General features: G+C 41.6%; 2 protein-coding genes across 5 annotated transcripts in view; one reads left to right on the forward strand and one right to left on the reverse strand.

The window, feature by feature from the left end:
- FAM98B (family with sequence similarity 98 member B) overlaps positions 1-4,214 on the forward strand; it is a 35,434-nt gene extending 31,220 nt beyond the window's left edge. The window contains exon 8 of the mRNA XM_074996948.1: positions 947-4,214. Coding sequence (XP_074853049.1) covers positions 947-1,261 — 315 coding nt within the window. The 3' untranslated portion in view covers positions 1,262-4,214. The remainder of the gene's footprint in view (positions 1-946) is intronic.
- A 494-nt stretch (positions 4,215-4,708) lies between these two features.
- Positions 4,709-16,925, reverse strand: part of RASGRP1 (RAS guanyl releasing protein 1) — an 88,733-nt gene continuing 76,516 nt past the window's right edge. For all 4 annotated transcript variants that reach the window (XM_074996945.1, XM_074996946.1, XM_074996947.1 and 1 more), the window contains one exon: positions 4,709-10,388. In XM_074996945.1, coding sequence (XP_074853046.1) covers positions 10,254-10,388 — 135 coding nt within the window. In that variant the 3' untranslated portion in view covers positions 4,709-10,253. The remainder of the gene's footprint in view (positions 10,389-16,925) is intronic.

The following is a 16,925-nucleotide window of genomic DNA, read 5'->3' on the forward strand; positions in this document are numbered from 1 at the left end:
TCACATAAGGGGCCAACTGGGAAAGAGGGATTTTCCTGACACATGCTTCTTTGTGTTTTGTAATTATAAATTTAGTATACAGTATGTGTGTCAATGCTATTTTGACAGTAATCGGAGAAGCTTGCATATGAGTATATATTCTGTTGGGGGAAACGGGGTCTGGGAGAGAACCTATGAAAGCAAGAAAATTATCAACAGGCTGCTTTGGTAGCTAAAACTGTCATGATTTTCTGCATGATGGCTTAGAAGTTAGTTGGCTATTGTACAATGCCTTTTTATGAGAGAATGATACACTGTGTGAATATTTTTTTTCAAATAATCTCTCTTTGTATATCAATTCATGTCAAGTGAACCTCAAGATACCACTTCTCACTTGAAGGTGCTACTGTAGCATTGCAGTATGTGCTTGGTTGCTTTTCCAGTTCTCTACACTGCATCAGTAACATCTGATTAAAATGGTTCAGTGCTTTCTTTTCATAACTGCACATGGTTGTAAGTTTTGTCAAATCATATATGCCATTCTTTGTAGCTGCTCGTGCAGTATTTTCTGATGAGATTTAAACTGATATGTGCCATCCTGGTTTAATTTAAACAGTATCATAATATAAACATTAAGGAGCGATGAGCATTGATAGCCCTTTTTTAGCATCTTTGATTGGAAAGCTCTCAAAGCTCACTATAAACCAATAAACCTTACCACCCTAGGCAGAAACTAGTGGCTGCATTTTACTAATGGAAAACTGGCTCTGAGAGGCTGTCTTTTGTCACATGGCAAGTCTGAGGCAGGCATGGGATGATAACTGGGCTGTCCTAACTCCCACAGATCACTCTCTGTGGGATTGCATTCCCTGTGAGGGGTAGGCAGATGCTTTTCATCGAGGAAATAACTTCTACATGCTTTCAGCAGCTGTACTATTTAAACATAAATATGTGTTCCTCTACACAGGTGCTGATGGGGAGAGTGCCAGATCGTGGAGGCAGACCAACTGAGATTGAACCACCACCTCCTGAAATGCCCCCTTGGCAAAAAAGACAAGAAGGCGGTGGACGGGGTGGCTGGGGGGGAGGTGGTGGTGGGCGGGGTGGCTGGGGGGGAGGAGGTGGCAGAGGAGGGGGTGGCTTCAGTGGCGGTGGTAGGGGTGGAGGTGGTTTCCAAGGACGGGGAGATTATGGGAGCAGGGGAGGTTACAGTGGCAGAGGTGGCTATGGAGAGCCATATGGTGGACGGGGGGGAGGAGGAGGAGGATACAGAAGGTACTAATAACATTGTAAATACTAATAACTGACAAAATGTGGTTGTGATATTTACTGGTAGCGGGAGGTGTGTATAGTAGCAATGGTTTGGTGTTACGAAAGTTAATTATGATTTTTTATTAATCAGTCACTGAATTCTGTTAGTTACCGGAACAGCATTGTTTTATACCTAAATGTGATGTCTTAAAAGAGTTCTTGTTTTGCACTGCTCATGTATTCTTCAATTCTTTGGCTTTGTAGTTAAGTAACATTAGAATAGTGAATTAGAAACAATGAATTTTCCTTTTTTCAACCTTAGTATTTTAAGTTCAGATCTCTTTTATTATTACCTGTCAGACCCCGAGTACAGGAAGTGATTTATGAGGAACTTGGCTTTGTATGCCATACTTTATTTTATGTGTTTAAATGGACTGTAGAATGCTAGTTCCAGCTTCTTGTCTCTCTTCATTCCTCTTTATAGGACAATTGAAAGAAATGTAGCTTCTGAAGTTAATCTAAAATATTCAAAACATTTTAAAACAAAGAAGTCATTGTTTCCAAGGGATGTGTTGATTCCGTGCTATTCATTGGTCAACAAATCAAGGCTATGCCGTATTGTATAAAAATATTTCAAAGCCAAAATCTTGCATTGTAAAAAATTGATTTGTGATAAGCCTTGATAAGTTAAAATGAAACCGATCAGCTGAAAATGGCATTCCATGAAACTTACTTTAATATTAGACCTTCTTTTACCCATGATGGAAAACTTCTCCAATCATTGCACCCAGGTAGCTCATCACTGACGTGGTTTTCTGTGGCACAAGAGCCCCAGAAGGTTGAATAAGCTGTATAGTAGACTGTTCTGTTGAGAGTCTACAGAGTCACAGGCTCTGTATCTGGAAGTTGGACAGCAGGCAAGGGGGTCTCATATGACTGCTCTTTTTCTACTTCCCCACAAATAATTACAGTTGCAAGAGAGAGATCTCTTTTTGCCTCCTGGCCCCAAACGCTACTCCACTAAATCTCTTTATCAGTTTGGGTGCTATCACTATGACTGAAATTGATGAGGATCATAACCATGCAGGATTTTGAGATATATGTATGCATTGTTCTTTGACCCTAATGGCTCCACTAAGTGCTTGGAAGTGACATAAGTTGACCAGAAAAACTTCTTGTTTGGAAGTAAGTGTGTCCATGTGGGTGATGTAACATGGTATAAGATCAGTAAATTTCCCTGTGTAAACAAGTCTTAACTTATTACTCTGTAGTGGTCTGTCAACATACAGGAGGGAGCCGGGGAGAGGCATTATACATGTGGTTACTCCTGAGATGAGTTCAGGTTCTGATAACCATGGATAACATCTGAGTGGGCACGATGAGAGCCTTTCTTTGGGAGCTGGGAGTAACTTATGTGGCTGAGGCCAAGAAAAATGTGTCTCAAAAAACAGTCTGTGTCCATGGCTATAGAGTACAGAAAACTTGAAGACTTTCCATAGTGTACATAGTTGCAGAGGTACTTTTAAGCTGAACAGGGCCTGCTTTTGTTCTTTGTGTACCAGAGTTCTTGAGGCTGAGTCCTTCTGTATTAACTTCTCAGGAATGTCCCAGCCTGATATATTCTGGTTTTGGGGAACCATGTGGGCCCTCTTAACTTTGGCAGGAGCCTCATGTCCATGGCCCAAGGCTATATTCAACATCAAAAAATATTCTATCTTTATTGAGTATCTTTCACCAATTGTGCAAGATTAGTTATAACAGCTCTTCTGTTGTTTTTTAAACTTATTTGAACTTTTTGTTTAGAGTGAATATAGGTTGTTTTTTTTCCCCAATTGTCCTCTTCTGCTGACTGGAGACTGGTTGACAGCTATCCTTGGCAGAAGTGGTCTAAACAGTACCAGGGCCTGGCAGTGCTGAAAGAAAACTGCTTCCCTTGGCTTCCGTTTGAGGTCAGCTGGGTGTGAGTAGAGAACTCTTGAATCCTACACAGTGAGATCAGGAGCAACTAAAAGGCACTATTCTGAAAATGCTGTTCCTTGAATTAGGAAAGTGATTCACCAGCAGGTGTTTCTGGACTATTGCTGCTGTCAGATGAATGTTTCACTCAGCTGCTGGCAGGACACAACCTTAACCAGCAGTTCCTTTCCTACATGTGCTGCTTATGTAGGAGGGGAGTCACTTGACAGCCTTCTGCTGCCTTAATAAGGAGAGGAGGAGGTAGGGAGTGTGGAGAGTAGTATTTGCAGGTATGCTTCGCTTAGCTCAGCTCTGTTCTGTCAGATACTTTGGTGGGGTGGAGACAAAAGTTCAGTACAGAACTCTGTTGTCTCCAAGCTGGCTCTTCAGAAGAACTGGAAGGGAAAGGACAGAAAGAGAAGAGTTTACCTTTCTCACCAAGTCCTTAAGCTGAAATTCCATCTGTTTGCCCTCAAGGTAGCGTTTTGATGACTTCTGCTACAAGTGATGTCTGAATAGTACCAAGAAGTAGAGGCTGAGACAAGTAGAATCTAAGGGCTTGCCTATACATTACAACTGCAGCAGGTTAAAGGTAAAATATCATACTGATTTTAGTTAAACAGGCACAGCTATGTGTGTGGCAGCTCTGATACTAGTCTTAAACTAGCTTAGCTTGCCTGTGACAGGATGGATAGGGAGAAGCTAAACTGACATAAGTCATGTTTAAACCCACCTAAGAGTGGCCACCATAGTAGGTACCAATTTAACTAAACTGATGCAATGTCACATCTTTTGTTATATCTGTACAACTTCAGCATGTAGACCAGATGTAAACTGAAAGTGAAATTCATGTTTTCAAACTACCCCTTGAAACTGTCTTATAACCTTCCAAAATGTAAAGAGTTAAGAAGATAAAAGCAGTGAAATGAACAAATATATGCACTTCAAAGATGACATTATTTTGTCTCCCCTTTCTTAATATGTATGTTTTTAGCTTGCAAAAGATGCAATAAAATATTCTAACACAATTTTGATTGAAACCTGTTTTCAAAATCTCCTTGTATGTTTCTGTCCTGAATGGTGAATTTAAGACTTTCATTGTGAGTAAATATAGCTTGTATTTTAGAAGGGTAATATGGATTTTTTGGACATGTTTGTGGAAAAATTGTGGGTTTTTTAAAAATGCTTGTTCTCATTTGGTGATCATCCATCCAAAATCTGTATAGTGAGGAGGTGTTTGAAAATGGAGAAGAAAGTATTTGCAGGGTATAAGAAAACACTTTAATAGCTGTGAACATTGAAAAATAAAGTACTGTATTTAAAGTTTGTATTTATACTGTGTGGCTAAGATAAACTATCACACATTGCTTCTGTACTTTAATTAATGGTCTCCTATCATGCAGAGATGCTGATTCCAGAGTAGAGAACGTGTTGGATATGTGTCTGTTTAGGTATCAGACAAGTCTGACAGAGAGAGAGACGTGGATGCTTATGTTATGTTTAAAAAAAAAAAAGGCATTAATTCTGTTTTAATGACATTTATAAAATAAATATTACACAACTAAAACTTACATTTGTATGTAAAAAATCTTTACAATCTGTACACTTGTTTTTTCAGTCACTTGAACATGTATCTTTAGATGGAATTTCACTAATTACCACCAACATAAATGTCAATCAAATTTATAGAAACATTAATGCAGATTGCTGCTACTGCAACGTACACAAGTCCTAATGCAGCAGTTCCTTTGCTGTTTCCAACACATACATACAAATTACTTTACAGTAATTACATTTGACTCCTATATTAGGCAAACAGGAATAAGTATTTGGTTAATGCCAGTATAAGAACATTTAACACTTAGGAAGATCAAAATAGAAACCCAACAACTAGCATTTATTTTAAAGGAACAACATCCATTTAAAAAAAGTGTTGTAGAGCTCTCTGAAGTCTTTTGTCTTTCTAAAGTCTTAAGGTCTAGAAGTGAGCACTTTTAAACTGGGTAAGCCATGGCACATTAACACAATTTTAAAGGAATTAAAACTTACCTAGCTTCTAATATTGCTAAACATCATTCTGTTGTAGTAAGTCAGTAAATAGATTTCTAAAAACTCACTACTGTCCCTAGTCTAGATGAGGCCTACAATGATTAGAAATGAAAAATATTTCTGTAGAGTTGAGGGGGTAGGGCAGGGATTCAGTTTGCTTTCTGCTTTTCACTTTTGTGGTGTCAGTTTCATTTTCCCCCTATAATGTCAATTTCTGTGATTGGTATGGGTATTTCACAGAACAAATAGGAGAGATTTGATTAGTTTCATCTCTGATCTATAAAGTTTTGCTATAATACGATTCATATTTAGGCCTTTTTGAGATCCTTATGATTGGTAAAGTGAGATATAGGTGGAAAGGCAGGAAGAAAATACTGCATGCACTGAGATGGAAAAAGAGAAGAAAAGTTGAGATGCAGGTAATGAAACACTGTAGCTACGTCTACACGTGAAGCCTACATTGAAGTAGCTTATTTCGATGTAGCGACATCGAAATAGGCTATTTCGATGAATAACATCTACACGTCCTCCAGGGCTGGCAACGTCGACGTTCAACATCGACGTTGCGCAGCACCACATCAAAATAGGGGCTGCGAGGGAACGTCTACGTGCCAAAGTAGCACACATCGAAATAAGGGTGCCAGGCACAGCTGCAGACAGGGTCACAGGGCAGACTCAACAGCAAGCCGCTCCCTTAAAGGGCCCCTCCCAGACACAGTTGCACTAAACAACACAAGATCCACAGAGCCGACAACTGGTTGCAGACCCTGTGCCTGCAGCATGGATCCCCAGCTGCAGCAGCAGCAGCCAGAAGCCCTGGGCTAAGGGCTGCTGCACACGGTGACCATAGAGCCCCGCAGGGGCTGGAGAGAGAGTGTCTCTCAACCCCTCAGCTGATGGCCACTATGGCAGACCCCGCTATTTCAATGTTGCGGGACACGGATTATCTACATGTGCCCTGCATCGACGTTCAACTTCGAAGTAGGGCGTTATTCACATCCCCTCATGGGGTTAGCGGCTTCGACGTCTCGCCGCCTAACGTCGATGTTAACATCGAAATAACGCCCAACACGTGTAGCCGTGACGGGCGCTATTTCGAAGTTAGTGCCGCTACTTCGAAGTAGCGTGCACATGTAGACACGGCTTGTGTAAGGCTGATGGATGTGGGGCTGGGTCACTGGCAGGAGGGAATGAACCTGCAACGTTAGGGGCTAAAGCCATGTGTTCTACCACATGAGCTAAAAGCTTGCTGTCAGCTATGGCTGTTAAAGCAGAGTCTTCACTCTCCCGTCAGTAGTTTCAGTGCCTCCGAGGTTACAATTTCAAAACCCTTTGCTTCTAAATGGGACAGAAATGCTGTTTCAGGCAGGGTCTGCAAATCACATTTCAGATGCACAATTTTCACCCTCCTGGGTTAGGAACTGCACCTGGATAAAATCCATGGCTATGTCTACATGGGCAGCCTCTGTCGACAGAGGTTACTGTTGACAGAGAAACATTGGCAGTTCCTCTGTTGACAGATCGTGGCTATGCATAAAAGCAGTTTGAAACAACAAGCTGCTCTGTTGACAGAGTAGCTGGACTGCCCTGCCCTCTCAACAGAATAGATGACCGGAAGCTCTGCAAGCAGGGCTGCCTGGGGACCCCGAAGGCCCCCTCTGTCGCCAGAAGTGTCTACACAGGCACTCTGTTGACAGAATACTGTCAACAGAGGCATTATACTTGACTGGGGAGAGGTGTAACACTGCAGCCTGAACAGTTGAGCTTTGTCAACAAACTTGCGACAGAGCGCTTTAACCATGTAGATGCTCAGGAAGTTTTGTCTGTAAAAGCCCAGTTTTATCATCAAAGGCTGCCCATGTAGCTGTAGCCCATCTGTGCATGAAAATGCCCTTGAGTAGCTGTCAAATTGTAATTTAAAGAGTTGATATGAATTTAGCTTTTTTCTTTTTACCTGTTGTTTATGTCTTTGGTTGTCACATATGGAAAAGTTTAAAAATGAATTTAATTCTGTCTGTATTATAAATAGTTACTATAATATTTAACTTAATTTGCAGGAATTAGTTAACCTGGTCAGTTTCACTTTTGTTTTGCTTCAGTTTCAGTTTGTTGTTCTTTTGTTTTAGTGCAATGCCTTTGTCATTAGAGTCACATAGTTTCAGAGAACTGTTTAATTTTAAAACATTTCTATTCATAGTCTGTTTTATCAAATCAGATATTTACCAGAACCCAGATTTTTAGCTCTAAAATTAGTTGTCAGGGTTCTTTTAAGAAGAAAAGCTGATTTCAGCAGGTTTTATTTAATTTGATGGATAATCTCCAGTTATATGACAATGGATGTAACATCTGGTTCATGCAATATCTAGAAATGTAAGAAAGAGCAGGCATTTATTTTAGTATCTATTAATCTTAAAATAGAAAGTCACTTTAGACTTACAGAGCACTTTCCTTGCCTAAATTTGTTTAACAAAGAACAAATATGCAAGAAAGGGGGCTGAGCAAGTAGGTAAGCGCGATCCAATATCAGTATTGATTACCTTTTTGAACACAGATGTGCAATTTATTATGATTATCGTGGCTAGCTCACGTTTAGTGTGAGTAACAGAAGCCAAACAGAGTTCACAGCTACTGATTTTAAAAAGTCACATGCATAATTTATCTTTATATACTGTACAGATATTTACAGTCAGGAAGATAGCACTGGACCTACAAATAATCCTACCTTGTTTGATTTACCAACAACAGAGATACCAGCTCAAAATCCAAGTTCAAAACAAGAGAGTTTTACAAATAGTTTCAACTGAATTTCCAGAAGTTTAAACAAAAGTTATGCACCCATTATATGTAACATTTTCAGTTGCTTTTGGGTAAATGTACTTTTATCACCATATACTTGAGCACAAAGCACACATGCCATTGACTTCAGCGAACAACAGATGACAGTGGAGGTTTTGCTGTTGATTTCATGGGAGCTAGGTTACATTCCAAATACAAGCCCCATGTGCACAAATAGACTGTCAAAATTTGACCCACAGTGGTATGATTGAGCAATGATCCTTGTTTAGACAAGGCAGATGAAGGAATTTGCAAGTATCCTGAGCAAGGTGATGTTCCAGCCAGTGACCTAAGACAAGAAAGGGAGACTGTGTGCAGAAAGACAGCTGTAGTAGGGTTCTGAAAGCCCGACAGGAAACTGGCAGGGCAGAACCTCTTGCTGCTGAGGCCTCTTCATAAGAAGTTGTTTAGTGTACCAAATGAACACACATGTAAGGGAGGGAGGTGGACAGTTCGTGGAAACAATGTATTTAAGATGGCATGACTGGAGGAGGGAATTAATTACTCAAGGACTGGTGACGGGGAAGAGTACATAGACTCAATACAGAATGTGGACAGGGCAGGAGGACCCTGTGGGATTCAGGATACCCCAAATCTCCCCATCTTCCACACAAGACAAAAGCAGATGAAGCCTACAAGCTTCCAGGTAGTGTGTAGGAGATGCATCTTCTCCATCCCACCGGGAGAGAATCGAAGGCCTCCTTAAAGCCCCTAGTTTGTGTGTGTGATGGAAGACAAGAAGGAAAACATCCTAATGCTGCTTACTGCATCATGCCTGCCTCCCAAGAAGACAACTGCAGGTAAGGAGCAGGAAGGAGAGGTTCTCTATGGAGGGATGGGTTTGCCATGGATTCTAGTTGCTTAGTGAACATACAACACCAATCTGAAATTCCCCATGTACATGCAACTTCCCCCATAAACAGCCTTGTTTTTCAGAACTGTTCCAAGGCCAATGTTTTCTAAAATGCTGGCAACCATGTACTAAGCACCTAAAAATTTGGTTCTGTACTTATGCCAATAAATCCTAGACTGTGAGCTCTCAGGTGCAAGATGTGCTTTCATGGTATTTGTGTATACAGTAAAGTCCCTGTCCTGCCAGATAAGCTTAGATGTGCCAGAATAATAAATAACTAAGTTAAGCAATAGAGGAAGGCTGTCAATGGAAAGGTGGTGATGTACTTACCCCACTCAGATAGGTTCCATAGTTGGATGCCATGACCGTTAAATACTACCATGGGGTGAAAATTCTCCCTTTTTAGTTTTTAACTATTCATATTTTGTGGTTAAATCTGGAAATATCAGGATATATTGCACTCTTAGGAATCAAGGGCTGAAAGATGGATAGAAAGCAAGTAGCCAATATTTTTCCTTCTGTCAATAAAATCTGTTTTCTGCTATTATCCATGGAGCCTGTAGGGCCGGTATCACACTGTTGGACCTGTCTGGTGGCAGGAGACACTGAAGTGGAAGCTTATACTTCAGTGTGAAATTTCTAGTCTCATGCTCTGGATGAAGCACTATGGTTTTAGTTTTGCTGAATTAAGAGTTTGGATACCTAGAAACTCTAAGGCCAGCTCAGAAAAGCATTTTTGAGGGATACATTATTTTATGTCCTGAGTTTAACTGCTTATTGATGATTAGTATTTCTAATATTGGATGATGACAATCAATGAACTGAGTTGCACTTTCCAGTTTGTAATTGGGTCCATGACATTTCCATGTTCTTATCATAAATTACCCAGAAATCTTACATTTATCAAATGTTTGTTAGAAAATGTGAATATGGCCAAGTTTGACTTTAAAGTTTCCATGTAATTACATACCTCGTCAGAACACTTGTAGATGGGTACTGGGAACTTGATAGAAACTGACTATCCGTACAGTCACATCATATGTCATCCACATTGGACACAGACGTTGCTCACTGATGATAAATACAAACTTCGGGCCCTGTATCGCCCTTCTTCAGAGATTCCAGAATGCATGAATTCCCATGGTCAGAATATAAATTATTTTAAACTGTCAGAACATTTATACACATTTATACATTCAGCAGTATAGCGAACAGAGTAATCTGATGGAAATCTTTCAGTCTTTCCCGTTCGCTTGAGTACAGCAGCTTTGTTACAGTTCAAATAGCCCCCTCTTTTCATTCATCCAGAGAAGAGCTCCTGCCTTGTCAGCTATGTGCAGTCTCTGTGTTGTGTATTGTCCAATACATGATTCCTGCGTTGACCACTGAGAGATTCAATTGTTCTGTGCGCCTGTTTAAGCTGAATCTTTAACGCTTCATTCTCTGCCCTTAGAATATTTCTTTCCTAAATGAAAAAAGAGACGGGCAGGCGTCATCTGAATGGTATGAGATTTTTAAATTGACTTCAACCCTGTTTGCTTGTGCACTTACTTGATTGGCATCTCACATTTTCCATGAGAGAATATTTAACTGTTCTCCAAATGATTATTATGCACTCAACAGTAAATGACATATTAAACAAAAAGATCAGTAGGAGAAAATGGCAATTTTCTGTTCACATCTCTAAATAATGTATTTGGGTACTTAGTAAATTAACTATTTCATGCTTGGAACCAGCATTTTTCAATATGACTCATGCAGAATACAATTGTTCTATCAAAACAAAAAAGCAGTGAAGTAGCACTTTAAAGACTAACAATAATTTATAAGGTGAGCTTTCATGAGACAATTGTTCTAATGTACTGAGTTTTCAACCACAGTGCATAGGCCATGCAAAGATGCTGGCAGATTTGTGTGGGAAGTGGAAGTCCGTGTTTCAAGCATGGTGGGAGAGGGTTTGATTTTTTTTTTTTTTTTTTTGGGATTTGTTTAGCTGTGTAGGTGGATAACACCACAAATACTCCATGTTTGTTTGTTTGTTTTTCACAAAGATTGAAGGCTTCATCGGGCAATGACAGGCTCTCTTCTGCCTGGTGTGATGAGTGTACTAAACGAACCCTTTCCTCGTTTCCTTCTCCCTGTACCCTAGTATGCAGAGTTCCACAAAGTAGAATGAGCTTTGTGTGTGCTTGCCTGAGATTTTTAGTACAGTGATGCTGATTGGCATTAGGGATTTTAATCGTTTCACAGTTTTCATTTGAATTGATAACTTTTGTGAGCTGAAGGGGTGTTTTTGTGGTTAAGGCAGTAGACTGACACTCAGATCTGGGTTTAATTCCTGGATGTGCCACAGGCTTCCTGTATTACTTTGGGCAGGTCACTTGATAGCTCTGTGCCTCAAGTCCTTTCAGTAAAATGACAATGTTTGCTTTCTCCCACCTTTTATTTGTCTTGTTGGTTTGCAGCCTCATCCAAATCCCCATGAAGAAATTAGTTTTTCCATTGACTTCACATTGAAGTTGTTCAGGTTCTTTGTACATTCCATGGGGAAGAGGAAAATTGCTTCTTACCTTACGGTAGATGTAATTCTGCAAGCTGTGATATCTGTGTGGAATCTCACTGTTGTGTGCATGTACCCCCTTGTACACAAGATCAGAATTTTCTAGCAAGTAAGAGTCTGTTTGGGGCGGGGCTATACAAGCACCTTGAACTTCCTACCACCTCCATCCAACCATCCCCAGCTCAGCACATAATCCAACTTACTCTATCTTCCCTCCGTAATTCAGATTCCCCATGTTAAGGACTCCTAAAGAGCAGGAATTTGAGAATGGATCATGAGATCTGCTAGACAAGACTTCATGAAGAACAACAGTAACTATATGATAAGTAACTGTTCTTTTCCCCTTGAGCCCTTGACCATGTGGATTCCACTGTTGGTGACTAGCAAGCGGTAATCTGCATGGGACATACTGAGGAGTCTTGCCTAACTAGCTAACTCAGGCAGAGAACTGAGACCAGCCCTTCCAAATACAGCATCAGTGCTGGCAGCCAGCGATTATTTTGTGAGTGACACACCAGTTTCAGAATTATATTCTGAATAAAGCAATACTGCAGATGTATTGTCCATCAAGGTTCCCTCGATCAGTGACAGCAACACTTTAAAAGATGGCCTGATCACTCAAAACTCCAGGGTGTTAATGTAAAGTCAGGTTTTGCTTTGGGCCCTGATCCACCCTGGCACAGAAGTTAGTGATGGACATAAAGTATAAAATGGATCCACTCTTCTCATGCTTGAGTTCATCCACCGTTTGAAATCCAGAGTATAGCACTGGGATAAGAGCCCATGAAGAATCTAGAAGGCTGTTTCACTATTCTGAGCCAGGACTTGGCATAAATAATTTTATCTTAAAAAAGGAAAGAAGTTGAGAACTATTGTGGTAGCTGTGGAGACCTCTTGGCTGCCCAGATTTTTTGTCAGTGTAAATGAGCTGCCACAATAGTTAGGCATTTCTGGAAAGCCCTTGGAACTGACAACAGTCCAAATGGGAGTACCTGTATGCCTCTGTCTGCATGTCTCCAGCCATTGTCTCTTGTGTTAGAACACACTTTGAGTCTGGGACTGTCTTTTTCTATTCGTACATCACCTAGCACAATGGGGTCCCACTCCATGACTAGGACTACAGTAATACAAATAATATTTAATAATATACTTCCTTTGTGCAAGGTTGATGACAAGGCAAAAGTATGTATTCTGAAGGTGGGGAACCACAGACCAATGTTGAGCTTCCATGGTAGGTTCAACAGAGGCTAGGGAGATAGGGAGATCATCCTTTTGGATGTACCTACTAAGATGGCAGAAATCTGGCCAGGAAATAATGGGAACAGAATCCCATCTTTGAACTCTGAAGGAACCGGTGCCAGGTTTCCTGTGAGTGGGAAGGAATCAATCTCTTCTCACAGTTTCTTGTAAGAAAGATCCTTGAAAAGAAATGGGGGAGAAGGCTTAGAGGGAGGGAGGGAACTGACTGAAATTGTATTTGGGTAACCATTTGCTATCCAATACCTGTATGTCAAAAGCTGTTTCAGTCCATTCATGTCTGAGAGAAGTGAAGTAAATGGGAACTGAATATAAATGGAGTATCATGGAGTTCTGTAGTAATTGGTTAGAAGCTCAGTATCCCTATCAAACCTGTTTATTTTGAGGAGAAGGATCAAAGATAACAGCCTTAGAATCTAGGATGTAGACGTTGAAGGTATTTTCTCCCTTGAAAACCTAGAGCTCCATTTAGATGAAAAATCATCAGGACTTTTTTGGCAGGAAGATGATGATCTGTCTGTTTTGCTTCTGGAAAGATTGCCTTCCTCTTAGTGGCCAAATATGTAGCTCCCTAAAGACTCTTAGATCTTAAAGCCACATCAGTTCGGGAACTGAAGAGCTCAGATCCCTTGAAAAGATGGAATTCCAGCAGTATTCTGGACCAGCGTTCCCTGTAAGATGTGCAGCTATGCAGGAGCCGTTCCAAGGCTATCCAGCTGAGCACCCGCAGCTTAGGTTTGTTTTTCATCTGCTAGTACACGTTCATGTGTGCCTTGGTGCACACAACAAAATTTATTCAGCGATGGAAAAAAATCCACCCCTGGATGGAAAAGATTAGCGGGAATATAGTTCCATACCTCTTTTAGGATTCCTGATGTTGCCACTGAACACAGCTTGGCCAGAGGTTTGGCCACTAGTGACCTCGTGCTTCTCTGTCTTCAGTTCTATTTTTTGGTCTTGATAGAAGAAAGAAGAACCTTATCCTTACTGATTGTTTGACAAATAATGCCTGATGAGTTGCAGGGATACTGCTGAATACATGGTTTTACCAAATCCAACATTTTTAGATAACTCTTCTGAAGAATAGACTGAATCAGGGTTTTTCTAAGAATGCAAGAGATCTGACTAGGGTGAGGAGTGATATTCATATCCCCTTTGCAGGGTACTTGATAATTCATCTTAGCCCTCATAGACTGGAGCCGTTGACGGCTGTCTCTGAAGTCCTTTGGGCGTGCAGGATGCCTCCACTGACAGGCACAGCTAGTCTGTCACCTGGGGATGGAGACTGCAGGAGAGCTGTGCTAGCTTTTCTTGGCCTACTGAAAGCTCTAGTCAAATATTGGCTATTCTCCTGAGCAGGTGTTGGAATGCCCCAAACAGAGGTCTTCAATCTGGGGGGAGCATGCAGGAAAGTTCCAGGGGCCTGATCAGCAATGGCCGTGGCTCTGGGAGAACACCCCATCTCCACCCCTTGACTCTCTTTATATAAAAATTTGTCTGGGTTAGGGGGTGAGGCACAACCAAAAATTGTAATTTGAAGGAGGGATCGCAGTGCGAAACATTTAAAAAATACTCCTCCCTGATTCTGCCTGCAGATGATTTAGTGCAGTAACTGCCTCAGCAGGAGATAAAACAACTTATCATTGCCTGTCATATGATTTATCATATCACCAGATGTCTGGAGTAACCATCCTCTTCATAGCCAGGCCCTGACTCTACTTTTGTGACTACATCTACACTGATGGCTGCAGGAGGCATGTGAGCACCACACATGTAGCTAGGTACTGCACTGAATGATTCCCAACAGCTCCTTACTCTCCCCACTGTGTTCCCACCCACCCCCAGCTGTTCCTTGCTGCTGTGCAAGGCGCCAACATGAAGGAGCCTCACTGCAGCAAGGAAAGGCACCGCCAAAGCCTCTATGGCAGGGAAAGGCTCCAGCATCTGGGTGGTAGTGGGATGCTTCACTGGTGGCACTGTTTCAGTGTAAAGAGTCACACACTATCTATCCTGAGGGGTTCCAGCACATAGGGCAGTCAGCTGGCCTAGGTCATGTCTCACTGTGAACATATGCTTGCTAGACATGTACTCACTCTGCAGGTTGCCATAGGTGCAGATGTATCTTTCATGTGTGGGAGAGGCTGACCTTTCAAGGAAGTTGGTCTTGGTCTCCTTCTAGACAAATGTACAGGCAAGTGGGACCCCAGTGTGCTTAATAAAGCCAGGAAGGGTAGGAAGACTAAGAAGTAGGAGGAGTTTTCCGAAGAAGTTTTTCAACCCTGTAATGGGGGAGGTATCTTTCCATCAGGGAAACTGGGGTGGTAGCCCTAAGTCTGCTCTAAAGAGCACAAGCATGCTCTCTAGCAGAAGCTGTACAGAGGTAAGAGGATAGGAAAGATAAGGAATAAATTGGGTCTGTAGAAAGTGCTGATGGCATCAGCACTGGGAGGATTAGTACTGAGGAGGAGGGCTCCGGTCTCTAGTTGTAATGAAAAGGGACAAGAGCTCTGGTATAAATTGAACACAGGCTGAGAGGCTGGAGAAGCACCTAGCTCTAACATCAACCACCAGCAATAGTGCAGAATAAGGGTGGCAGCACACTATACCAGGCCACCTGTCTGTGTGGCTGCTGGGGCCAGAGCTGCCTTCAGAGCTGCATGACTGCAGCGTGGTGGCAGCTGGCTGCAAGCCCAGATGTTGAGGGGCTATGAACTGCTAAGCCTAGAGGTGCTGGGGTTGGGCCCAGCAAAAATTAGGTACTGGAGGGTTCCCAGGTAACACACTGAGGTTTATACCTGAGACTAAAAGTTTTTTTTCTGCTTTGTTTTGTTTTTTTGATATTTAGAGAGACTCCAACATCCAAGAGAATTCCATTGTTGCCTCAACTCTTAGAGCTGAAGAAGTCAACTCTTTTCCTGAGGGAGGCAGCAAGTTAGTCAGGGTCACTTTCTTGAGCTGATCTACATTCTTGGCCTTAGAGTTATCAGTCACAGCTCCAGGCATCTCTTGCAGACCTTTGCTTTATTCTGATCACTTGTGGTGGTGTCAGCACCCTTGTCCTGAAATGGAGCTGAGTGCAATACTAAGATCATATTCCAAGGATGACATTGACCTTGAAGCTTTTTCTTAGTACCAGGAGCTGGGTCTTGGAGTACAGTCTCAAATGTCTTGGGTCCAAGGGAGGCCTCTCCTGAGCTGAGTTACTCCTCTTAAAGCCACAGATGTAGGTTAGACTCCTTAGTTTTCTGGTCTGAGTAGACAAGAATGTGCAGACTGAACAAGAATTGAGACTATATGATTCCTCCAAGCAGATGAGACATCTACTAAGGGCTGTCAGCTCAGTGCGGGAAATCCACCTGTTCCAGCAAGGGCAGAACCTGATCCACAAGGGTTTGGCCTTTATCATAGAGGTGGTAAAGTGCAAACATTTAAGAGTGCTCCCAGGGACAAAAGGGGAAAGAAGCTGCCAAATGGGCAGAAAAACTATTAACTAATCTAGATATGCAATTATTAACAAAAACCCATTGGTCTGGGTTGCAAGTGAAAGGAGGAAACCACAGTTCAACTTACTGTCGATAGTGAGTCTGTGTGGTCATTTATGTCTTAGGATAGTGGGAGCACAGGCTTATACTGGGCATAGGTGTGTCCCCCACGGGCACAATTTATTAGAAAGTTCAAAACTCATGTTCATGGAACATATGTGCACCAATAACAGCAGGAAACACATAGACAAAGGTATGAAGGACTGTTTCTTACTATGTGTTTTGCATGGGGCATCCGTTGCTCTAAGCACTAGTCTAGATTCAGCCTTCTAGGGATAGTTGTTTTACAACTGTTAATTTTATAAATAGATTTTACAATTCCTCAAAGTTCTGTTCCTCTTTCATTAGTCCTCATCTCTCTCTCTTCTGGTTTTCTTCTCGGCTATTATTTGTGCCTAGTGTATCACAAAATCCCCTGTTGTTTTCTCCGCTTTTCATTTTTAGGGTATTTTGTCTTATTTTACCTAGTCATGCCCTGGTCATTCCCTCCCAGCCTTCTTGTTTTTTCCATTACTGACTACTCTAGATATTCAGTGTTTTGTGTTTTGTTTTTTTTTTGGGGGGGCGGGGGCAGTTTTCTTTTTCCTCTATATTCACTTCAGTTCATTGGAGAATAAGTGTCTTGGACCAATGTCACTTCTTT

This window comes from Carettochelys insculpta, chromosome 6, assembly GCF_033958435.1.
Source record: "Carettochelys insculpta isolate YL-2023 chromosome 6, ASM3395843v1, whole genome shotgun sequence".
NCBI classification, from domain to species: domain Eukaryota; kingdom Metazoa; phylum Chordata; order Testudines; family Carettochelyidae; genus Carettochelys; species Carettochelys insculpta.